The sequence below is a fragment of the Pocillopora verrucosa genome, chromosome 3, assembly GCF_036669915.1.
Source record: "Pocillopora verrucosa isolate sample1 chromosome 3, ASM3666991v2, whole genome shotgun sequence".
In the NCBI taxonomy this organism is placed as follows: Eukaryota; Metazoa; Cnidaria; class Anthozoa; order Scleractinia; family Pocilloporidae; genus Pocillopora; species Pocillopora verrucosa.
Window position 1 is genome coordinate 25,419,803 of NC_089314.1, and position 24,174 is coordinate 25,443,976.

The 24,174-nt window shown below is 37.6% G+C and overlaps 5 protein-coding genes and 1 long non-coding RNA gene across 7 annotated transcripts; 4 read left to right on the forward strand and 2 right to left on the reverse strand.

The window, feature by feature from the left end:
* The first annotated feature begins 841 nt into the window (after positions 1-841).
* LOC131800285 (calmodulin-like) lies at positions 842-4,718 on the forward strand. Its single transcript, XM_059117969.2, has 5 exons — positions 842-1,020; positions 2,715-2,745; positions 3,109-3,252; positions 3,628-3,873; positions 4,435-4,718. Exons 1-5 carry the CDS (start codon positions 1,018-1,020, stop codon positions 4,467-4,469), a joined length of 459 nt encoding a protein of 152 aa, XP_058973952.1. The 5' UTR covers positions 842-1,017; the 3' UTR covers positions 4,470-4,718.
* LOC131800286 (uncharacterized) lies at positions 1,050-2,658 on the forward strand. The gene is made up of 2 exons (XR_009341451.2): positions 1,050-1,654; positions 2,412-2,658. It is a non-coding gene; the product is annotated as an uncharacterized lncRNA (long non-coding RNA).
* Positions 4,719-4,857: 139 nt separating the features above from the next.
* Positions 4,858-7,616, reverse strand: LOC131800283 (retinitis pigmentosa 9 protein-like). 2 transcript variants are annotated; one of them, XM_059117968.2, is made up of 6 exons: positions 7,459-7,615; positions 7,257-7,287; positions 6,702-6,831; positions 6,053-6,144; positions 5,648-5,709; positions 4,858-5,315 (listed from the first exon to the last, which is right to left on the reverse strand). In XM_059117968.2, the coding sequence occupies exons 1-6, from the start codon at positions 7,584-7,586 to the stop codon at positions 5,084-5,086; spliced, it is 675 nt and encodes a 224-aa protein (XP_058973951.1). In that variant the 5' UTR covers positions 7,587-7,615; the 3' UTR covers positions 4,858-5,083. The 2 variants fall into 2 exon arrangements, with proteins under 2 accessions (XP_058973951.1, XP_066020327.1); XM_066164230.1 differs by having other exon boundaries at positions 5,298-5,431; positions 7,459-7,616.
* Positions 7,617-7,640: 24 nt separating this feature from the next.
* LOC131800299 (NADH dehydrogenase [ubiquinone] iron-sulfur protein 6, mitochondrial-like) lies at positions 7,641-10,171 on the forward strand. The gene is made up of 5 exons (XM_059117983.2): positions 7,641-7,800; positions 7,916-7,969; positions 8,123-8,204; positions 9,191-9,231; positions 9,844-10,171. Exons 1-5 carry the CDS (start codon positions 7,675-7,677, stop codon positions 9,910-9,912), a joined length of 372 nt encoding a protein of 123 aa, XP_058973966.2. The 5' UTR covers positions 7,641-7,674; the 3' UTR covers positions 9,913-10,171.
* Positions 10,172-10,644: 473 nt separating this feature from the next.
* LOC131800298 (protein VAC14 homolog) lies at positions 10,645-20,472 on the reverse strand. Its single transcript, XM_059117982.2, has 16 exons — positions 20,301-20,472; positions 19,859-20,009; positions 18,864-19,031; positions 17,553-17,615; positions 16,438-16,545; positions 16,196-16,305; positions 15,778-15,884; positions 15,525-15,664; positions 14,817-15,065; positions 14,348-14,413; positions 14,021-14,250; positions 13,226-13,400; positions 12,999-13,117; positions 12,457-12,536; positions 11,756-11,912; positions 10,645-11,080 (listed from the first exon to the last, which is right to left on the reverse strand). The coding sequence occupies exons 1-16, from the start codon at positions 20,399-20,401 to the stop codon at positions 10,924-10,926; spliced, it is 2,181 nt and encodes a 726-aa protein (XP_058973965.2). The 5' UTR covers positions 20,402-20,472; the 3' UTR covers positions 10,645-10,923.
* Positions 20,473-22,402: 1,930 nt separating this feature from the next.
* On the forward strand, positions 22,403-23,914 carry LOC131768274 (uncharacterized). The gene has a single exon (XM_059084007.2). The coding sequence runs from the start codon at positions 22,551-22,553 to the stop codon at positions 23,046-23,048; it is 498 nt and encodes a 165-aa protein (XP_058939990.2). The 5' UTR covers positions 22,403-22,550; the 3' UTR covers positions 23,049-23,914.
* Positions 23,915-24,174: the final 260 nt, after the last annotated feature.

Genomic DNA, 24,174 nt, shown 5'->3' on the forward strand with positions numbered 1-24,174 from the left:
AATAAATCTGCCAAAGAACTATCACTGTTTTTAGGCAGCAATCATGTCAGACACTGGATGTTCAAGATTTTAATGAAACTAAAATTTCATTTGCTTCGCGGATAGCAGTTTTAGCCTGACCGAGATACCGCGGTACGGTATTGCAATTCTACTCTACTTAAAATGTAGCTCTAAATTCATCCTTTGAACAACAACATCAGGTGATCTGCCAAAAAGATTAGCGATGATTTGCATACTGACAGATCTTTTTAGGGCGGAAATAAAAATATGAAGAGTGAAGTAGGCGATCCGCTAAGAAATGTCGATTGTGTATCGCCCATAACCCAAAAAGAATTCAAATCAGTTTTGTCTAAAAACTGAGGCTCATCGAATTTTCTTCCAAGAACTTCCCAAGAGTGTACACCTTAGTCTTAAGTATGCTACCTTTTATTCTGACTTGGGTGTTTTGTAGTCGCGTATGTGGTTAAATAATTCATGTTATATCTTGGCCCATTTATGCAACAGACAGAAAAGTTTCTTTCTACTTGAGTGACAGTTCTTGAAAACAAAGAATGCACGCAAACGTCTTCAGCCTTTGCTCAAAATCTTTTCTGTCGCATCGACAGACGCAATATTGTTACTTATGATTATCTGCTGGTTTACATTTGGAACATGTATACCTGTTATTTTGGCTATGCGAACTGGCATCTACAACAGTCTTATTAATTAAACTTGACAAGATCTCTCGGGATTAATAAGGATTTTTCGCTATCATTTATTTGCGTTTCCAAAGATTGGTTCCAAATGACAGATGTGCGCGTTACACAGGTGAAATTTATGCATATTCCTAACACTTTTCGTTGGCAGGAAACCTTTTGTTCGCACGCATAATTTGTTATAAAATACCCAGCTAGGCCGAGATTATTTATTCGGGGCTGTCTTTTACTGCGGAGTGCATCAAAATCGAAGCAAAGAATATCCGATCAATTTCCTACCCATCTCCTTTCATCAAGAACAGGTTTACACTCTCCTGTCAAAATGGTAAGTCGCCTTAAAGGAAAGAAATTGTATAGATAGATGTCATTTTTTAAATGTACGCTATTTATGCTTCCTATAAATCTACTAACTCCGGATCCAGGCTAAGTTCACCATCGGCGGCCTCGATGATGTTCCACTCACTTACGTTCAAGTTTAAAATATAATACCGCTGCGTCTTCGCTTGTTTGCGCTTCATACAGCAGTCGCTGATTACATGAAACAAAAAGACAAGGATAAGAAAACGAATATTCGCAGTATGTCATCGTGAAATTGAAAACACTCAATAATATAACTTCATCTGTGGCTATTAGGCATCGCTGATGCTCGCTCGAGTGGGAGTGTCTGTTTCAAATCGTCTAGTTGTGGGAAAACCACCAACAAACATCCAAAAAATATTTCAAGTTCAAAATCGTGATCGCGACTACAGCGCGCTGAATTAAATCGTAGTTATACCTATTAAATGTCTTGGAAACTGGCAAATTTTGCATTAGGGAGCGGTGTAAGATATGTTACTTCTTAAATTTTAGATCACGCCCACTTCGTTTACCTTGTATGATTTTATCGGTGGATTGAGTCTATACAACGAAAAAACAAACCCGTCTTGACATATGAATCAAAGAGACCGTCCATAATACCTGTATCCTTTTCCATAATTCATTGTTAAAAACAGAAAGCGTAAGAGATGGCGGCCATGTATTTATCGCCAAAATTGTCCGAAAATTGTATCACACAATTGGCTTTACATCTTCAGTTGGTATTGAAGCATGACGAATTAGGCTAGAAACCCATAAAACATAATTTTCAAAGTAAATTTACCCCAGAATAATCTAGTGTTTTAACTTAAAAGAGGCTTAATTTTTTTAATTTCAAATTTTTAAAATACTGGCGGACGCGGAAGTCCATTTCCGGTGATTCGCGCTGTTTTGGGCTCCACAGCATTTTCATCGAGCCGAGATGAAAAGGAATTAAAAAAAACATGGAAAACATATTTCGCTATACCCTTGGTTAATAATTAAAGTTGGTGACCATATTGTATTTCCCGCAGGCCCGGGGAAACAAATTAAATCTTCTTCATTATCACTCGTTTTTCAGCGCCTTGCCTTTTTTTAAGTAAATCATTAAAAATATTCAAAACCAATACACAGAAAAAGATTTTCAGACTTCAAGTTAAAATGTCGTTCTTAGGGCATAAAAAAAGTTTCAAGGTCATAACAAAACACTTTTCACTTGAGAAAACCTGGCGAAACATTTTCTAAAATATATTTTCATCTCTTAATAACAAAGTAGTTGAATTCAAATGCGACAAAAAGGCCTAGGTGGTCTTGAAAGGACGCAGGTTGAGTCATCAAACTAAACAAATACATATTTTGATACCTTAATTCAGCTTTATTCAGGCTCACAGCGGAGACGGAACAAAATACAAATGGCTTTCTCGAACGAAACGCGAAGAATTCATTTAACGATGCAATATCAAGGCACTGGTGGAGTCATTTCCATCAAACAGATCAATTACCAGCTGCTGTGTCTAAATTGTTCCAGAATGAAGTAGCTAAAGTTGTTGAAAACCTTTTAATATTGTAGTACCCCCAATAGCAGGTGGTCGGATTCTCTATAATTAATAGCCGCTTTAGTGAGAGAGATTCTCTGAAAAAACATGTGAAAGTGAAAAACTGAAATCTGCTTCTTTTAAATGACAGGCTCAACGATTGACTGAAGCCCAGCGTGAAGGTAAGAGTTGCAGAAATGTAATAATAAGGAAAAGAGAGATTTAGAATCACTCACAATTTACAATTTAGAGCCCGCGGTTAGTCAGTGGAGAAGCCTGAGAGATGCTCTACCCGGCATTCTTTTAGCTTAAGGGCTTATCTATGGTGACCCTAACGCCTACGCCACTATTACATTTATTCCCGAAAAATATTTGTAAACTGTAACAACAAAGGTGCGGTTAAAAGCTTTAAGTAGGCCCAAACCTCAACTCAACCCAGGATTAGTGTTTTTATGTCCTTCCTATTAGTCTACAATACACTCTTTTCCACAACCTATATCTCCTAGCTAATTTCGTGATATTCATTAGCCTTTCTTTCTTTCAAGAAATAGAGGCAGCTTTCAAGCTGTTCGACAAAAACAATGACGGGCATATCTCGGTGGAAGAGTTAGGCGAAGCCATGAAGCAAGCTGGACAGGAGATGTCAGTCGAGGAAATTAAAGACATGATCAAAGCAGTGGATCGCAATGGTACAAAAACTACTCTCTTCCTAGTTTTTAAAAGGAAGAAGGAAGAAACGTGTATAAATGTCTAAAACCTGGGATAAAACAAGTGTGCTATTCGAGAATATTACGATCTCAGTTGTAATCTGAATCCTAAACTTTTTTTGAGGCAAATGTTAAAGTCGGATGGCAAGTTGTTAGGGAAGCCTGATGAAATACTGAGGGTAATCTTACGATGGACTAGCATCCAGGGGGGAGTAGTAACACTCCTAGTCGCTTCATGCCAAGGAAACCGGGATAAGCTCCGATTGGGTGGGCTAAGCTTGAACACAGACTTTGCCTTTGACCGCGGTATGATCTGATTTGTAATGTTCTTATCTTTGTTTTCTATTTCTCCTTTAGGCAATGGTAAAGTAGAATATAGTGAGTTTGAGGACATGATGGCCAGCCAAATTGGAGAACCGATGACTGGTGACGACCTCAAGTATTACTTCAAGAAGTTTGACACAAATGGAGATGGCTTCATAACAAGTGACGAGCTGGGACTGGTGATGAAAACGTTTGGCGGCAAAACCTACTCAAAGAAAGAAATCGATGACATGATCAAGGAGGCTGATACGGATAGCGATGGAAAAGTCAGTTATGCAGGTACTTCTTGAATGAGAGCGGGACTTGGGCCGAACTTTTAGTCAACCCCTTTCCCAGGTCTCTACCTTTTCTATTACTTCCCGCGCTTTTAAAGCAATTTTTTAACATAATCTTGAATTTAAACTAGGATTCCTCGTTCTTGCTGTACCCCACCCCATGGTTGGTCCATGAGACTATCGCCAGCCACCTGAACAATATGATATAACACTGAAAAACATCGTGACTTCGTCTCATCCTTTTTCTCGCGTTTCAGCCAGTTTCCTAGTTTTTACCTGCGTCTCTCAGGGTATCATTCTTCATTCGATTGGCCGTTTTGATTGCTTTGGTGTTGGAATTACCAAACTCAGTCGAAACACACCCTGGAGGATTCAAGTGATCTTTCCCTTTCGTTATCAAATGCCGCTCTAGCATTAGCAGTGTACATCACCGACGCTTATTATCTTTTGTTTCGCGGAAAACTTGTAAACTAAATTTACGACTTAGCGTTTCGTCCATGTGAAATAACCTGATCTATCTATTCTGTCTATGCTAAAAACGATCTTTCTTTTTTTTGACACGCAGAATTTGTTGTCATGGTTACACAGAAAGGGCAATGATGCAAAGTAATGACAATGGAAGTGGTTCGCTTTACTTTAAGTGGTGGGCTTCAAGAGGATTGCCTTTGTCACACTGCTGTTTAACAGATTCACGTTTCTTGAGCTGGCACAAGTAGTGTGGTATACTAAACGAACGACAGGGAATTTGTGTGTTCTGTCGATAGAGACTGAACTCTAGAAGCATAAGAATATGTGTAGCTATATTTACTAGGTGATACTGAGGGATTAAACTTTTGTCTTTCTCCAAAACGTTTCTGTTTTTTAAACTATTTTCGACCCTCAACTTAATATGTACCTATTGACTGAGTGGGAGAGCCGGTTCTGGAAACCTCCGTTTTTTTCGGGGACCGAAAACTCTACGGAAATAGCGGATGTGATTTCATATCCATCTGCCTTAGTGCACAAGGGATTTCCTCCGTCCAGGTCAAGGGATCACATTTTATGTGTTTTGCCGAAAGCCTCTTCTCGACACGATCTCAACAGGACCAACTTCCTGTCTCGGCTAACAGACTCCGATTGTGGAGGGCTAGGCTCCAACAGATCTGACCACGTGCCTTTTGACAAATGATGATAACTTGATAACACATGCCATATTATCCCCTGTTCTAAAATTCTCATCTTTTGTCCTTTTTCTCCCTTAAATCATCTTTCCTTCTATCACCGTCATTGTGTTTTGATAACTTCCGGTGTTTATGTCGATGTTTTTTGCTCTCTTTCCGTTTATGTTTCACCTTGGATTTTTTAAGTCTTTTTTTTCTGTCTTCATCACCAGAACCTTTGCTGCTTTTCTCTGAATCACTCTCGCTTGTTGTTGACTCTTCAAGTAAGGCCTTGAGCTGTTGTATTCTGAAAATATTAAGATTACCAACTGAAGCTGCGATATGTTCCTTGACTGATTTGGTAAGATGAAGTGGCATCACCTGATACAGTGACATATTCTGATGTGATATTGTAAAGTGACACTGCAAGTCATGAAATGTTGTAAAATTCAATATGCAGAGCACCTCTCTCCACCAGGAAAACTTTCAGGGAAACCAGACAAAATGGTTGTGGGTTACATATATGTACATTTAGCATCACATCAAGCAGAGTGACCACAGTTCTGAACTGCGTCATTCTGTAGTAATATGGATAAACTTCACCAGTGAGTGTAAACAAGGTCAAAAACAATATCCCACCTGCTTTCCTTTTCTGCTCTCTTTTTATCTTGAATGAACTCATGCATTGGGTCTTCATGTGCCTGATTTGTATATCAAAAATATTTTTACATTAGGGTGCACAAAATGTACATGTTTAACAGATATTGAAAAGTCATTCAAAATTTAATTCAAAACTTAACAACGAAATAAAATTTGTGCCTGCATTTCTTTTTGTTTACAACTGTATATTGTGAAGCTATTCCCTTGTTTCACTATCTTTCAAAGAATAGAAAGTTAGTTGTGTAACCAATCAGATTGCATCACTTATAGTGAACCCTAATAGATACTTTTATTTAATTAATATTAAGTAGTTTGTAGTTTGTTACTTTCACTAAAAGTACCTCTTATAATATTTGGTCTGTAGTTAAGTCAACAAGATCTCACCATTCGAAACTTTTCACTGTTTTTGTTGCCACTGATAAACAAGGGACACTCCCTATCACCTGTCCTGTGGCCATAGGCTTTACATCGCCAACCTAAAGAAGAGATCATTTAAAGTTTTAAACCCAAGTAAGTGAGTCTGGAGTTTATCCAGGTTTCTGAAGTGACTTGGACTTTGTATTTCTACTCCTGTGGATAGGATGCTAGTTCACTGCAGGTTACCCCCATCCCCTCAGCATTTGCCAGGTTCCTTTGACAATTTGTTGGTACCCATTTACTCTCTAGGGTGGAGAGAGGCACTGTGAAAGTCAAGTTTCTTGCTGGAAAATACAACATAATGACCCTACAGCACCTCTAGACCTTGAGCCCAGCTCACTGACTGTTAAGCCACTTCTTCTCCCACAAAAGCCAAATGAAATGAAAAAAAGACTTCCAAATTTTGCCTGATTTACGCACTACATGCTGTACCTGTTTTGGTCACACAGCCATTAGCAACAAAGGAGAGCAGGGTAAGAAAGCAAATGAAGGGCTTACACTTCCCTCACACTTCTCCCACAAAGGAGAAGTGTGAGGGATACTCTATAACACCCTTCATGAGAAGAAAACTCTTGTAATGTACACTCAAGAAGATCCAGTTTCCAATATAACTCACACTTCATAACTTTGACCTCCTTTCCAAGTGGCATCCATAGGCCTTTAGTGGGGGCATGGGAAAGAAAATCTCTTGCACTCTGGTTTTCAGGTAAATCAGGTATACATTCTTCTGGAAGCTCTTCTTTCTCCTAGTTGAAAAGGAGCCATCAAAATCATCATGAATTTGCATTCCCAACTTACCATACAGAGACAGCAAAGGTTAACTTTTGTTAGGGTATTACTGGCAACACATACTATAGATACTTAGTCAAGTGAGCTATTCATTGTCATGGTCGTAAAAATCGGTTGGTGCGGTAATGTTGCAACATGGTTGCTGGCAGGTCTGTGCTTTTCTGCCAAGTTACTCTTCTGCAATATGGAAGCCCACGTAGAACATTCTCAAAAACTGTAAAGGACATTTCTAAAATTTCGCAAAAGGGAAACTCTGGAATAAACATAATAGGTGCAGAAATTTTACTTTCAAATCTCTCCAAAATGAGTGTTTAATTACGGAGCAACTTAACTTCCAGCGCAAGACAATTTACAAACAAAATGTTAGATACCAGTCTCTTACCTTTATGATCCCTGGGGGTGGCTGTTCATAGCTAAAAAGGCAAGCACAGTCATGATAACACGCAAATATAAATTCCATTGGAACTGAATGTATTTCAACCTTCGCAGATGCCACAAATTCAAAATTTGCTAGCCTAACAATCTCATGGTCAAAATATTCCTTCCCGACGCTAAAAATAGTTTGAGAGAATTTTTACCCTTACAATGTTTCATAATGTTTAGCCAGTTCTATTTCTTGATTTTCACTACGTTTCCTCTTCTTTCTTTCCTCCTTTCTTTCGCCTTTTCCTCTTTTTCTATCTGTTTTCTTGTCTGACGACCTGTCCGCCATGTTGTTGTTGAGTGCAGAGGTAGACCGCTGACTCATACCTAAGTAGATTTATACGTGCGAACAGCATTGTGGGATACCTAAAGTCAAGATGGCGGCCTTCTTGCGAGTTGTTTCTCGACGACTGTTTGTCAGAAACAACCTCCGTGGCGTCGTGGCCCTCCACTTTTCGGCTCCAAATTCTGCTTCTCCAGATAAAGTGACTCACACTGGACAGGTGGTTAAGGATTTCGCTTAATCACGGCACAGTCAAAATTTTTAATGACTTAAATGACTTTTGTGGGCACATATATCAGACTTATAATGCTAATTAAGTTCTCTGAAATTTGTAGCAATGGGAACCAAGCGATTACAGAATGGCCCGCTTTACAGACAGGCCAAAGGAGGTAAGGCATTTTTATTTACAAGTACGGTATTACAGGCCAGCTTTGGCGCAATAAAGAGCTGACTGGGTGGTATCATCAGTAAACATTTAAGTCATATTGCATCACATGCAGTTTATCGTGCAACTTTAAGTTCTAATTTTCGCCTACCTGTAGGTAAATGAGAAGTTTGCAATTGACCTGGTCGCAGAAGAACCACCAATTGAGATTCATGGGCGTTTTGTATGGTGTGATGGAGGTTAAGTCTTCTTCCTTGCCTTACTGCTTTGTATTGTTTGAACCTAAGAGTGATCGGTATTTGTGTAGTCTGATGGTGTGGGCAAGATTTTAAAAAAGAGTTTTGGGCAAGATTTCCGCACAGCCCCATACTTCATTATTCATACAGTGCTAAGATAAAGAAAACAATGGTGAAAGCAATGATTGCCTGACGAACTGCTGCTTTGTTTTACTATAGAATGGGTTTATATGGAAATCTTTCCGACCTTTGCTTTAACCCCATATAAAAAGGAAGTCTTAGGATTAACAGTAAAGAGTTTTTTTTGTCATTTTTTTTTATCTACAAACTACATGAATAGGAAAGTATGGGGTTATAAGGAAATCTTGATATCAGACTGTTTTGAAAACTTGAGTTAGAGTCATTGAGGTCTCTGTCATTCACTTTTGCCCACAACTGTCTTGGCAAGATTATCTTTACTAAGATGATCAGTCCTCAAATTCAATTTTAAAGCATCACATTACACTGAGCATGTGTTCTGTGTTAATTCAAATTAACAAATGTTTTAGAGGAAACACTTAGCCTGTTCTTAAATACTTTGTGAATCATTTCTAGCTGCACATACAAAGTCTGCATGGTTTGTTTTGTTTTTTCCTCTGTCAAATGTACCTGTTTGGCTTCTTTCAAACTTTTAATGTTTTATATATTCGGGAGGCAGAAGAAGAGATTTACTCTCAAAGTCGGAAAACTTTGGACACGTGATGTGATTTGGGACTGTAATGTTTGTTGTGTGATAACCAATCACACTGGAGATCATTACATACAAACAAACCACAAATTGATCCACTTATCACTCTTACTCACTGATTAGTTTTCTCACATCTGATTGGCAGGTATTTTTGCCCACTTATTTCTGAGTTCACAGTGATCCTGGATAAATAAAAGTTGCCTATCATTATAAGCTGTGAAGAAAATTTGATTTGCTTGTCTCCTAATTCTTATTATCTTAGGAGGAGGACCTCTTGGACATCCTAAGGTGTACATCAACTTGGTAGGATTTACTGTATTTTGTGCAAATTGTCTGTCTGGTAAAACAAACCTCTGCATGTTTCATGTACATGTACATGTGTTGTGTCTTGATACTCCCCCCCCCCCTCCCCCTCCCCTCTTCTCTGCTTGAGGGAGTATCTGTTAATGGGATAAGAGCACTTACAGACAGATTGTAAGGTATAGAACCTGTTTTAGTTTTCAATTTTTATCACAATAACAGATCACAGTTTTCCACACCTGTTTTCAATAATTCCTTACATCAACTCTGTAACTAACAAACTGATTCACTATTGTGGGGATTATTTCCCTTTAACTATACTAAACGTTTTTAGATGTTAGTATGGCAAGATTAAGGGATAAGGTTTGTTAGCTTATTGTACAATGCCATGCTTATCAACTGGGTGGGAAGACCCTCCTAACAGTCAACAAGCATTTTATCACATGATGGCCCCTTTTCCTCTTCTTCTTTTCATGCACTTCTTTTTTCCCACATCCCCTGCTCACACTGTCCTATATGGTCCTCTTATCAAGATTCTAATGATGTTTATGGGTAATTGGAATTCTGTAAGAATGCACTACACAACACAAACAAATTAATGTTTATGTGCTGCAGGACCAGGAAGGACCTCACGCCTGTGGTTATTGTGGATTAAGATATGTCATGGTTGCTGATCATCATTGAAGAAAGACGATGGACCTGCTGCCTAATGTTACTGTTAAGTAACTAAGAGAACTTTGAATGACAATGTAAATACAAGGAGCTGGGTGACTGTTACTGGAAATCAGTTTATATTATTTTGTCAATTTCTAACTCATGAAGACTTCTATCCTCTTATGAGAGGCAAATTAAATCATTTTTTAAGGAAACAATTTCACAGACTGAAGAAATTTTGGAAGAGGGGTGCCAGAACAACTAATAAATGGTTTGAAATCCATATTCCTATGTACTACTCTTCTTTGTGTTTTGTATTGTGTGCTGTTATTTTATTAAGTTAATAAATTTGTCTTGAAAAGGAAAAAGAGTACATGTACATCCATTCTCAATTATCACAGCATTGTACTTTCTCAAAAGCCTTCATTCCCTCCTTACCAATTAGGTGTGGATCAACATGATACCATCACCAATTGACTGTACTCAACATCTGTTTACTACAGTATGCTGTAATAATCTAGAAATTTTGGACAAGATGCTGAACCTTTGTGAGATTTCCTCTTATTAGTACTATTCAGATGTTACTCTCAATACCTTTAAGCTTCACTGGTCATTAAACCTTTGACACTAAGAGTTATAAGCATCTAATTTTCCTAACAGTATCCCCCCTGAAACAGAAATAAAAATCCTGAGAATGAAGGAAATTATTGCAGACTCAAGAAGTTCTTGATTATTAAAAAATTATCCTTTTAAATACTGTAAGAAAAGTATAGAGAACATGCAAAACTGATGTTAGGGTGTAAAGGGTTAATACTGTCTCCTGGCAGTCACTATGTGGTAAAACATCAAAAACGTTTTTGCCTAGTCTTAATCAACAACTGCATTCTTAAAACAAAGATCATCTTTTTAATAATTTTTGATCCAACTGAGCTGGCAGTCAACAATCTTTATAAACTAATGAAATTATTTTACACTTGAAATACCTTCAAAATAAAATTTGTACTTTTTTTATATGTTATTATATAAACCCTGAAAAGGTATCTACACATTCAACAAATTCTTAGCCAAGTGTGGAGAGCGAGAATGTTTGTTTATAAAATGTTTTTGTTGTACGGTCTTGAACTGGTGTAAGAGTTCCTTGAAATTTATTCTTTGAACATGTTCACGCAATGGGAAGTCATGTGCACCATGAGTATCACTGAAATGAAAGAATGGAAAAGAAAAAAAAATAGCATTAAGTCAATCATGCACCATAAGTCTTACAATCCTAAAAGAAAAGAAAATTTGTACACTGACCAAGTGGCCTGTCCAGGAAGAGCTTATTCTGGTTTCTGTAGCATGAAGCAACAAGAAGTGTTTCCATCCCCCCTGTATGGGATGCTGGTCCATTGCAGGTTACTCCCCCCACTCCAATCAGCATTTTGTCAGGTTTTGCTTACAGTTCACCAGGAGCCATTTAGGTTCCTGGGTGGGGCATAGTGAGGGTTGTGTCTTGCCAAAGAGCACAACACAATCATGCACCCTGCCTGTTCTCTAACGCAGACCTCTTGACTTGATTGGGCTACCTTTCAGTTACAGCATCTCTCAAATATGCAGGTGATGGTAGACATCATTGACAAAGGGTGGCCATCAAATTTGGGGTATCAAGTACAAGGGACTTGGAAAAAAGAAAAATCTAAATAGCTGACGTCTCTAAGGGTTTATCATTTCTGCCAAAGGCAAACTTTCATAACAAACTTAAACATGGAACAAGTATCATAATTAACTACAGTGCTTATCTGAAGAGAATTGACTTTATGGTGAACTAAAATCATCAATAGTTACTTTTAAGGTCAGTCAAAACCTTTCTTGAAACAGAATTTGTGAATTTTACCTTATGCCAGATGGCAGTGCTCTTCCATTTGGTACACAGTCTAATCTGTTTCTTAAGGTTGTAAAAGCATCACTTTGTGGAAGGAGCATCAGCAAGCCATACAAGGACTTCAAAAGAAAATGATTTTTTTGTGTGTCCAAAAGCTGGAGACGTAAATCTGTAAAAAAAAAAATACCCAACTGCATCAAATAGAGTACAAATAACCAGCAACATTGTGTGGTTAACTGGAAAGTTGTTTACTTTATACTGTAATCTGACCTAAGTTTTATACAAGAATTGTTGCAAACTGCCCCTCTGTTTGCTTTGCTTTTGTTTGTAGTTTGATGCCCGTTGCAGGCCCATCAAAATAGGGCACAACTTGTAAAAGTACTCAGCCATACTACTCACCAAAATGTCTAATGTGATTATGTCTTACTTGGAGCAATGTACTGAGTGTCAAAAGTAATGCAGGACAGCACTTGTTTAAATTAATTTTCCTTTGCAATTGGTGAAAAAAACCACCCTCTCAACTAATCAGATGCATGCTACCCACATGTAGAACTAGTCAGGACATTATACTGTTTACTCTTACTTTTATTAACAGCCAAGAGAAAATCACTGATAACATTAATGAAATTCAGTTCTACATCGTCAGCCTCCAACTCTCAAGAGAAACTTATTTTAATTTCTTAATTCAAATTGATAGCAAAGGTATGACTCACATGTGAATATTGGAGACTCTATAAGCTGAACCAACTTATCAATCTGAATAAGAAACTCAACATTTACCTCAAGATGTCCACTGGTAAAAATTAAGTCAAGGAAATTTCTAGAGGATGTTGGCTTTGAAGGGTTTTCAGAAAGAAATGGTTAGCTGGATGATAGTGTAAAAGAACTGGAAAGACTATTCTAAATGAATAACTAAAAAATAGCCCAGGTCAACAAAATTCTCCAATTTCTAAAGTGCTATGAATAACCTAGCTATCATGAAGGAAACTTATCTGATATTCATCCTAACACCCCTCACCCCAATCAAACCCATCACACTACCAATCTCAATTTCTGCTGTATGAAGTGACTAATCCATCACAGGTAACTCCAAACCCCTTAGCCTTCAGCCCCTCCCTCCCCTCTCAATCACTCCCACCCATTTCATGTTTTCTGCATTAGACAAAGTTTGCTTGTCTGTTTCTACTCTTGAGTGGAGGGAGGCAGTGCACTGAAAAATGAATCCAGAATTAGTATCTGGGCATGACAAGGATACAAGATCATAAGCAGTTCGCAGGCATGTTGGTAGTTCTGTGTCAGTAAACACAGGGATACTGTTGCCACAGGGTTGTGACACCAAGACTGGTATAGACAACAGAAAAGAGAACAGCTCTCCTGAAAACATAAGAATAATCATGATCACAGTTAATCAACCAGTAGTTAATTATCTCCTAATCATTGAGATAAGCCAAAATGAAAAAAAAATGTAATGACTCTGCTTACTGCTGTTGCCAGCTCCCTTAGCTGATCTCTGAGGTCAAACAACTCACTGGAAGTGAGTAGAATCATATTCAAATACCGCACCATAAGAGATGCAAATTGGAAGTCACTTTCTTGAAGGAGAATTTCTGACATTGCTCTGTATATGTCCTCTGCATTTAACAAAAGACAAAGCTGTCTGTAAAAAAGAAAAAAAGACAACAACTAAGCCTAGTACAAAACTCTCAACATTCAAGAAATTGATCCAAAACAATTGCCTTAAAAGAGATAAATAGGTAACTTAAAGTGTAGCTTCAACATTTAAAATGATAACCACCAAACTTTCAACAAACCAGGAGCACATTTCTTGCAAGTCCTGGTAACTTTATGGACATAAAGCCATAATTTTAAAATCATTATTTTAAGAACAGAGAAGTGGGTTCTGGCATCCTAACTCATCCAAATTTTGTTTCTCTCACTATAGCTATTGCTTCTCTTAGCTATTTTAAGTTTGTCTATCATAATAATTTTCAAAACTTTTGCAACCCCAACCTTAAATGAAAACAGAACTTCAAGAAAAGGATCCTAGTACAGTGCATTGTCAGCAAAGAGAAAGGAAAGGCTTTTTTTAACATACCCCATCAATGCCAAGCCAAATTTTTTACCAAATCTCACAAACAAGAAGAAGTAGAATGCTGCAAAAATTGTTACATACAGATACATACAGGCACTTTGTGATGTCTACATGATTTGTTAATTTTTTTTTTTGCCAATAATGTTAACAATATATCAACTACCAACTTGTGGATGATGCATTACCTCAAAATAAAAGAGCCTCTCTCCTCTAAAAGTTTCCTATCAGTTCTAAAAAGGGACATGACATTGTTCATGAACTTATGAAAGTATTTATTCAGCTGCCTGTGAGGGGCTGCATTCTGCTCTGAGCCTGGCAAGCTACCTTCAGACATGCTTTGAGAGGGACTGTTCCTTGGAGGACCAGCTGGAGAGGCTGAGATCTCTGCAAGTGCTTCTAGGACAAGAAGAACAACCTAAGGAGAAATGTAACCATTATAATCTAAGTTACACATTGACACAACATTAACTATTAGTCCAGAGTCAACCATGACCCCACTGGGCCTCTCTTACCTCATCTGATGGATCTGACAATGTCTTCAAAAGTTCTGGGAAAAGCTGCTCAATTTGACCAAATATCTGCAACATATTTCAAATGTTTGTGCAAATGTACAGTCACACAAATAAAGAAAAGTTCAGACTATGATTAAATGAGAATAGCACTATATACATCCTACTAGAAAAACCCTGCACAATGTGACTGTGAGACTGAAGCACTCATTTTCAAAAGAAAGGCCAACTTTCTCCCTTTCACCCTATGCCCATCAAGCCTCTCTAATTTGCCTATTTGAAAACTATTCAGAAAGTTCTGACTCTAGAATCCACCTAAATCCTTGGCTTAATTGCTATTATACTAGTTTTCTAAAAATGCTGTTAGTGCAATCAAATGGCTGCAAAGTAAAATATGTGAAACTAAGCCTCTATCAACAGAGTTTCTTCAACATAAATATGATATTAAATAATCTACGACAGTTAGACCCACCTTGTTTGGTGTCTTCATGTGAAGCAATAACACCCATCGTAAAACAGCTATCCTGGTTTGTATAGACTTATGTGATAGCTGCACTGTTAGCACATCTACTACAGGGCCAAGATCCAGCTGAGTTTGAGTTTGTGGCTGCACAAAATCATTGTCACAATCCATAGACACAGTGTCACTATCAACATCCTTATCATCATCCTCTGTAATTAGTCGCATTAAGCTTTGATTGACTGTCTTGGCCACCTCTTTGATATGTGGATAACTGTCAAGGACAGAACTTTGAGTCATGATTATTATCTGGCATATAGAGCAAATACATCTGCATGAGAGGCAGCTCTACTGAGAAAGCTGGAGGCTGACTTTGCAGACTCCTACCATGGCACCAGAGGAAAACTGAAGCACAAAGGCAGAGTGCATAGGGGCAGGTGGGTTATATGAAATGGGAAAGTAAAGGGAGGCATGCACAAACATTTGCAATTCACAAGGGGACATGAAAGTCATAGGGGCAACAGTAATGGGAGTAGGGGGGGGAGCAAAACTTTCTCCCCATCCCCCTTTTGTCTCCTTCCCACAAATAGAGTAACTTACCAAAGGACATGAGAGTTAAAGGGGCAAAAGGTCAGAAAAAACTGAAAAAAATTATTGTTAATCAAATTAGTATGGAAGAAAGAGGGTCTTTAAACAAAGTCGTGATAACAATCAAAAAAGGATATTCTGTTTATCTTGATCATATGCCATACAAGGTAATATTGCTTTTAAAATTCCTGCATTAAAGGGTAGCATAGTCCGTCCTGATAGTGTGATGAACTCCCTCAGCCAAGTGATAGCAGTAAATTGTATGACCTCATCTGCAAAAATGACAATATTTTCATTGCTATAACCATGTTCTTGTTAACATCATCAAGACTGTCTAATAACTGAGGCTCCACAGATAGCAACTTGAAAATGACTATCATACTACCCTCTGACTGTGAGTGAATAACCAAAATATTGACCATGTCAGCAAAATTGACATTCTTGGTTTCTCTCTTGATTCCTCTCAGGAACTCACCAAGCGCTGCTTCACACCTACACAATAGGAAAATCAAAAGTGACAATCTTTCACTCCATTATTAATTCATCATACTGTTTTAGATTACTTTCAACACTCCATTGAAGATTTTCCTTACATAACAGTATTTTAACACTTTAACTCCCAAGATCTTATTGTTAATTCTCCTTACTATCTGCCATATAGTTCTTGTGATGTTAGTTCAGAGATTTTTGTATTGGATCAACTAATTATCCCCAAATTGAAAATTTTCCTAATTCTCATCACTTATCTTGTGGGAGTTGAAGGGTTAGTGACAATATTTCAAATGAATAATAGAACCACTAACATTTTCCTTATCTCAGGATTGCGGTCCTTGAAAATGTTGAAGAGACCATCAAGGAACTCTGGAAGGTGTGTAATTAGATCCAAATCTGGTACAGCATCAAGCACCACCAACTGGACAAAGAACAAACGCCAGGAGTCAATTTTATATCCAAATCATATTATATCTGCACATATTATATGTTAAACCTTTCAGTAAGATGTATGTATCTCCTTATAAGCAGTGCTAGGACGCATTACACTCACCCAGGAGACCAGGAATTGTTTTGCAAATGGGTTGGCTGTGTAAATTCTGTCTCTCAACAGTGGAATGAAGGAAACTAGGTCAAATGAGGAGCTTTCTGTCACAATATCCTGCAAAGGAAATTGAAAATTCCAGATTGTTAATGACGTACATAACACATATTATACATAGCAATAGTTTTCTATAACTGCTTTACACCCTGACATTATTCATATTCTCCACACCATTCTCTTTACATTTCCTATTGTATTAACAAGGAGAATTTGTTGGACAATCAGGAGCTTCTTAAATTGATGATTATTTCCATCTTTCATTCTCATGACCTTTCAATTTGATTCAAGGGTAAAACTGTGAAGAAAAAATTAGAAGCCAGTCATTGGTAGGTTGATAGCTTAACAAATTAATTTTCACCATCTTTTGAAGAACTCCATGTTAAAAAAATAGTAATCACTGTTGTTTATCTGAAGGTTAATTCAATTTATCTATAAACATTTGCCTTAGTCTTATTACCCTCATACTCACAAAATGTGAGTTGGAATTTCCACACCCTGCTTTTTCACATTTCCATCAAAACTAGTTAAGAGAATTTGGTGTTTTATCAGAGGTTAAGGGATAAATTTCTCTATTCTTGCCAGACATTCTGGTTTCAGATATTTCCTTAGATCAATTCTTTTTAAATCAGTGTCATTTCCATTTCCTTTGTTCTTCAATAATTTTGTAGTTATTGTAATCTAAAAGAAATAAAAAAATCAGTTGACTGGAGTGAAAAAGTTTTCAACCAGGACAAAATTTGAACCATCAGAGGCTGAGTGTATCCTCCAACAAAGGGTTGCTAAATATTTTCTTCCAAGAGAAGTTACAGAGTTATTGAACTACATCTGGGTTAACTCTTTAACTCCTAAAAGCGACTTATATCTAATCTCTCGTTACAGTCTCATTGCGAACTCCAAACACGTAGGTAACAAGAATAAAAGAAATGGTAACCAACCAAAGAACCTCTTGATTATCAAACTAATTCTCCAGGTCAATACCACAGGAAATGTAAGGAGAACTGTATGGAGAATATCTCTACAGATACTGGGGTGAAAAGGGTTACTCATCAGTTTTCTTAACCTACCTTGACCAATCTGTCAAGTAGCTCGGCTCCATTTTTTACATTCATATCAGGATCAGCAGCAAGCTGAAAGGAAAAAAATTGACATCTCAGTCTAATAGAAGTGCATAGATCAAGCCTTAGCTGAATGATGGACTTGTGACAGAGCATCATAAAGGTATACAGTAGTCTCAACCTTTTAACCATTTGCCCCTGGACATATATTTAGAGGTTCGTGTTATATCTCAATGCTTATAACTCTCACAACCAACTATTATTAGGAACATTTTAATTTTTAATCTCAGTTTAACTTTAATTAGATATAAACACTATGAAATAAAAACATTACAGCCTGCTTCATGACTGCTGAACACACAATCAAATTGGCTACTTAGAGTGCAATTGATAATGGTAATCTGAACTGAAAGAGTGCAATTGATAATGGTAATCTGAACTGAAAGAGTGCAATTTATAATGGTAATAGGACTGAGTTGAGTCCAATTTGGTCTTTAATCATACGAGTGATTAACAAAATCAGACAACTGAGAAGCGGGAGTCCAATTTGTTAATTACAAGTATGATTACAGACACAATTGGATAACACAAAGTCCTGTTACCAATTAATCAAAATTATGACAAAATTTGTAAAAGAAACTAGACAGCAAGTCTACCTTTTCATAAAAAAAACCAACAGTTAACTTAGCAAAATGCGAGACAACAGCATGTGCACATGACACGTTCTGTCCACTTACACAAGCATGACATGTTAACTGTCCCTTTAACAGTCCTATTACACTGTCCAATTACAAGCATGACGTGTACACTATCCTATTAGTGCTTAAATCAGGTAATTTAATGTTAACAACTGAGTTGAAAACGTAAATTAGCCACCATAAAGGGTAAAAAAGCCAATGTTTCGAGCGTTAGCCTTTCATCAGAGCAATAGAAAATCAGACAACTTCAGTGCTTAAATCAGGCTGGTGATAACCAATCGCATTGGAGAAGTTTTTCATAGTTTTGGTTAGGTCGGAAATTGTATACCTGATTTCAAAATCAAATGAGCACACAGGGCAAGTTTGATTTGAAATCACAAAATGATTTCTGCCAAAATTGCTTGACATAAAGCTCAAGTACCAATTCGTTACATCCATTTGGAAATCACAATATTTAATCACCCAAATGAAGAATATTAGTCAGAACAATATTTCGTGCTTCCTACGTTGCCTCCTTGCTGCCATTGAAAACAACCATTGTGACATGTGAGAGGAAACTCCAAAATTATAAATTATTATTATAATAATTGTAATACCTTTGACAAGGTTAACTTTGACTCACCTTGCTTAGCCCATCAAATACATCATTAAAGAATGGTAACACTGAGCCTCTTGCAACCTTGGCAATGTTATAAAGTGCCTCACAGGCATAGTAACGAACTCTACTGTCTTGATCATAGAAACAGGTTAACACTGGTGGAATAAGACTTTTCAAATATAGACCAGCATCCTAGAAAGAACATTACAAAACACTTCACATCAGCATTATAATCAAAATACAAGGTTAACAAATGTCAAAATTAATAACCGATATGTCTTCCATCACATATCTTTGAAAATGTCTGAGTTTAAATATTTTACTTTAATGCATTGAGAAATCTTTGCAGGAGCCTTCTTAAGGGTTTTCATTACAAAGTGTTGTAGAAGGTGAATAGAAAGAAGAATGTTTTCCATAATTGGCTAAAAGTAGCTCAGATCATTGAAATTCAGGAGGAGAATTCTGGGCAGTACAAACAAGTTTCTTCTATCTTTGTTGCCTGCTGAACATCAACACAATTGTAAATATGACAATTATTCATTTAAGTGTGAGTGCTGGATACTTGCCAAGCAGCAAAGCTGTGAGGTAAATATCCACCACTTCCAACAAGGCTAATGAGATTAATTGTTTTAGAATACAACACATAAAAACCAAAATATTTGTTTGTTTCTGTCAATATACTAAAAATTGTTGGAAATTAAATTCTTGATGTATGATTTTGTCTCTTAGGCTGTTCAGAGGTACTTGCTAATCACTTGCAAATTAGCCAAGCAACACCTGCAAAAAGGCACTATTCATTGTGTGGTGTATACCAGAAATGAATGTCATTGTTCGTGCTTGTCACTGTTCTTATTATTGTTGTAATCTCTGCTACTAAGGGGTAAAATGAGACCAGTACATTAAACTTCCTTGAACATAAACTGACTTCCAATAACAGTTACAGTAGTGTTTAAGTGCTTGACAATTAACAAACACAAACATCAATCACACATCCGTTAGGTGAAAGCAAATATGGTCACCTTTCCCAGAGCTATAGCTGTGGCAGCGAGTCCAATAAGACCTCCTTTTCTCGAGTGATTATTGTGTGAAACTGCAAATTCGTCAGCGAGCACAGCAGTCAGTCGTTTTATTTGCCTCACGTCGTTACTAGCCACAAATTCTTTTACCATTCTAAAGTAATCAAACAGAAGATTTCACGACGAGGAAGCAAAGAAAACACAAACATTTCAACACGTGTGAATCATACTTCATTTACAAACATTTTAGTGCAGTGTCTAATCTGATAGGCGAACTTAAGTTTGGTTTACTACGACTTTTCGCTTTGAAGAAGTATACAGCACATAAATAAACGAAAATAGAGCAGGAGATCTCCAAAAATAATAAAGCGATTTGACGACTCGCAACAAGATCACACGTACGAGTACTTGTTCCGGAAAACAGGTCATGACTTGACATACTTACCGCTCAATTTCCAAAGCCGCTGTTTTACGTTTTTCGTAAAGCTTATCATTCAATCCACGAACAACATTCTGTGTCAACGGTAGAAAGTCCTTTTCCGCCATTACAGCGAGGAATCGGACCACATCTAGGCGATTTCTCCCGCTGAGAAATTGAGATTGAAAGAGAAATTGCCCTGTGGCGAATGCTCGCCCCAGTCTTATTTTGTTTTTACGTCATTTTAACCCGCATACGGTGTCCTCGTGCATTTTCGAGCCTAAGACCTTTTCGATGTACTCGTATTTTATGATATTCGTCTTTAAGATTTCTTTTAATTCTATTTTTTGGATATCTTCAACTAGTTTTAGAGATAAAATTAGCGTTTAATTTTGTATTCGACGTTTTTCTCCTTGCGTGACTTAGCGTCAGGTCGGTGGCAAAGCATACATGCAATGTTTTGGAGTGTTACGCCAGAAGCACAGATAAAATCCATGCCATGAAGGAACGTCAGTACGTCAGCTAGTATGCAAGTTTCCTCTCTTGAAAGAGTTAAATTTCAAGCTAATTATAGCGGGTAAAAATTACAGGAAAAAGAGTTCCGCCAAGTTGGAAGCAGCTGTTCAGGATAGGGGTGAATCCGCCTAGTTTTTGTATTCAAATGCAAAAAGGTTTGGTTTTGAAGTTTTTCTGTTTAGAATCAGTCTGGATTGATGGATTATAAACCTTACTGTCTCATACTATCCATAAGAAAATTTTGTCCAATTCTCTCGTCTCTCTATTGCGGACGCAGTTTCTCCAAAACGTGGTATACAACGGACAAATTAAAAGTTTATAACCCTAGAGAAAATCTGGATAAGGAACCACGAAAAAATTCTTGCAACATCTGAGAAAATTTAAACAACAACAACCTCTCAGTTGCAACAAAAAACTTCAAAAGTAACAATGTGCACGTGCAAAGACAAGAATTGAGTTGGCCAGGAAAAGCCCCTCCCCTCCCCCTCCCCCTCTCTATTCCCCTCCCTCCTTTCCACCCCCTTCTTTTTTCCTGATTTCTCAGCATTGAAATGATTGGAGGTCATTATAGGTTTTATAGTTTGTTGAAAATGTTTATTTTTAAGTACACACGGGAAGAATTAAGAGAAAGTGTGGGGTGGGGGGACTTATATTTGTAGAACGAAAGGTGACTTTCCAGGTGGGTCTATGATAAAAATTTGACTTTTTCACTTCCCCTCGACTTATTCGAAGACAAATTTAGTCGATCATCTAATATCCGCGGTAAGATCGAGTTTGTAATGGCATCTCAATGATGACCGATCGGAATACGTCGAATCAGGAAATTCATGAATATACTAAGAATACTACATTGCTTACAGATGCGCAACGCTTGTAGTAAAAAAAAGAAAATCAATAAACAATAAAATTTTAGCTTTAAGCGGAAGAGGTTCTTTGTTCTACCGCCCACGCGCATAACCTTTTTGAAACCTCTTCTACAGAGATAGGCCGATATTCGAACTAATCATTAACCACAAACTTAGCAAGAAGACTGCGGTTTGCATGCGGCTCTTACGTTTCGCTTTGTTCTCTTTGCTCCGTTATAAAAGTTGTATCTTGTAGGGGCCACAGCGATCGAAATTCTGGGCTGCACGCACTTGGAGATATATACATATCCGAACTTGCTCAGTTCAATTTTTGCCGACGGGCTATTTCACTCCCCCCAGCTAACAGCTTCCTAGTGTAAATTTTGGACTCTAAACAACAATTTAAAAAACTCATGACAATATTGCGAGTTCACAAACATTTGTTATCCTTTCCTAGAAAAAAAACTTCTAAAAATTAGCCACTGAGCAATTCTTCTACACAAAATTTACTTTTTCCAAGAATCAGACATGAAGTGGTTTGAATATAGAGAAATTGATCATGTTATTTTTCTTAAAACAAAAGAGCTTTGTTTTCTTTATTACAAGCTCTGCAGGTTAACCCTGGCCCCTAATTCAATTATCACCTCTTGACTAATGCTTAATTTATTGTAATTGACACTTGTTGAAATTCGCAAACGTGACAATACCAAATATCCATTATTTTCGTCTGAGTGAGCCAATGGCTTCCTATTGTACACAACAGGCAAAGTAGTACGCCAATATCATCCAGTCACGCAAACTTCTCGAGGCCAATACTGACGCGGCAGAACTTTAAGGCACCTCGTACAGCGAAACTCTTTATTTCGCGCGCAGCATTTGATTTTAAGCGAATTTTCCTCGGAAACATTGCACAGAAATGGCTGACTGTCCTATCATGCAGATTGACGAAGACTCTCCTGCTGTACCGATGTCAAATTGGGAAGCCGAAGCGGTCCATGATTATGGAAAAACGTACGCGCAGAAATATTCCGACCTCAGGGATGATCAAGCCACTGTTTGGACGAGCATGTACGAGAAAAACCTTGGGAGGAAGGTCAGTCGCTTACCGCCATGGGAAGTCTCTGAGACCGGTCGAAAAGAGAGTACAGAAATGCACTTCGGTGACCCTACCAAGAAAGACTTCGCTTCGGTCATGTTAGAGAGAGCAGCAGAAGCCGGTGCACTGACCCACAAGAAACATTTCGAGACTGCGGAGCAACGGAGGGAGAGGAGAAAAGGAAAGAAAACTAAAAGCGAAAGTGAATCCAGTAGAGAAGGAGAAGAAGAGAAAAAAGACAAGGAGGAGAACGCAAGGACGTCCTCGCTTTGCCAACATGACGATGAAAACGCTGAAAACGCCACCGGAAAAGAATAACATAACCTGAACCAACACAATACATACAGACCTCTAATGTTCTCTCCGCTGTCCTTGAACTCGGAAATTAAGGTATTTGAGCCTGATTAAAACTACCACAAATACTTGATCTTGGCTGCTGAATGCACATGACTGAGTTTGAATCTTCATTCCGACGACAAAGCTATTTAAAATTGGGTTAATTCACGAACGTTTCATCACAAATACTGGGCGGGAGAATCGATTTGAACTGCTGCTCGAGAAAAAGCGTATGATCGTGTTTAAATTGGCAACATGATGTCTTCATTCAATGTACATTTTTATTTGTTGCTAAAAGCTTTTGAAGGATCTAGATAGTTACTCGTTGTGAAGAAGATGTTATTCATTTCTCGATAAGTTGCTGTATTTAATAAAACCTGATGGATAATTTGATCCACTTCGCGTTACGTGTAAAACAGCCGAAGTGACCTTTATGTCAAAACAAAAGCTTTCAAAGTACTTAGTAAACACCTGCAGAATTTTCATATTTGAGAAAAGGAAAAAGTTTTCTTTCTTAAGTACCTCAATGCAAATACATTTGTCAATATTTCCGTAGCGTGACTGTAGTGTGTTATTTTGCCTTCAGAGCAATAAATGAGGTAGAATATGATGAGATTATTTCAATTTTCGCGATAAACCTTGTAAATGGAGAATTAGTTGTAAATTGACTAGACACATTAGTGTTGTATTAATTCGAAGCTGTACCGAGCACGTTGATTGCTTTCAAAGCTTGACGACTCCATTATCCTGCGATTGCTCTAGTTTCCATTGAAACTAAACGCTGTTTTGGAAACTCTTAGCTCAAAAGCGCTCAAATGCATTCTAATACATTATACCAGTTCACTCAATTACAATTTCATTAAGTCTCTACTATTACAATAATTCCCGAACTTCGTTGTTGTTGCCTAAATTCAGGAAAGGGCTTGTTTAAAATGTAGCAAAAAGCTCTGTTTAACGGGAAGACTTTGCTATTATTCGTGATAGCTTCTTGAACGGAGCTTCGACGTGAGAAGACTTTTCAAAGCTTGTTTCAACACGCTTTGAATCGATGGACTGAATCAGTGGCGTACGAACCACTCAAAAAACCCTGTCATCCCCTATTTACACG

Coding starts and splice junctions, on each gene's coding strand:
- LOC131800285 (XM_059117969.2), top strand. Junction 2,746..3,108: donor GACTGAAGCCCAGCGTGAAG/GTAAGAGTTGCA, acceptor CTTTCTTTCAAG/AAATAGAGGCAGCTTTCAAG. Junction 3,253..3,627: donor CAAAGCAGTGGATCGCAATG/GTACAAAAACTA, acceptor TTTCTCCTTTAG/GCAATGGTAAAGTAGAATAT.
- LOC131800283 (XM_059117968.2), bottom strand. CDS start 7,586: ATGGCGGACAGGTCGTCAGACAAGAAAACAGATAGAAAAAGAGGAAAA. Junction 6,832..7,256: donor CACCCCCAGGGATCATAAAG/GTAAGAGACTGG, acceptor CTTTTCAACTAG/GAGAAAGAAGAGCTTCCAGA. Junction 5,316..5,647: donor AGAGCAGAAAAGGAAAGCAG/GTGGGATATTGT, acceptor TAATATTTTCAG/AATACAACAGCTCAAGGCCT.
- LOC131800299 (XM_059117983.2), top strand. CDS start 7,675: ATGGCGGCCTTCTTGCGAGTTGTTTCTCGACGACTGTTTGTCAGAAAC. Junction 7,801..7,915: donor AAGTGACTCACACTGGACAG/GTGGTTAAGGAT, acceptor TGAAATTTGTAG/CAATGGGAACCAAGCGATTA. Junction 7,970..8,122: donor TTACAGACAGGCCAAAGGAG/GTAAGGCATTTT, acceptor GCCTACCTGTAG/GTAAATGAGAAGTTTGCAAT.
- LOC131800298 (XM_059117982.2), bottom strand. CDS start 20,401: ATGGCGGAAAAGGACTTTCTACCGTTGACACAGAATGTTGTTCGTGGA. Junction 16,546..17,552: donor TACTTGACAGATTGGTCAAG/GTAGGTTAAGAA, acceptor TTTCCTTTGCAG/GATATTGTGACAGAAAGCTC. Junction 14,414..14,816: donor ACATGAAGACACCAAACAAG/GTGGGTCTAACT, acceptor AATATGTTGCAG/ATATTTGGTCAAATTGAGCA.
- LOC131768274 (XM_059084007.2), top strand. CDS start 22,551: ATGGCTGACTGTCCTATCATGCAGATTGACGAAGACTCTCCTGCTGTA.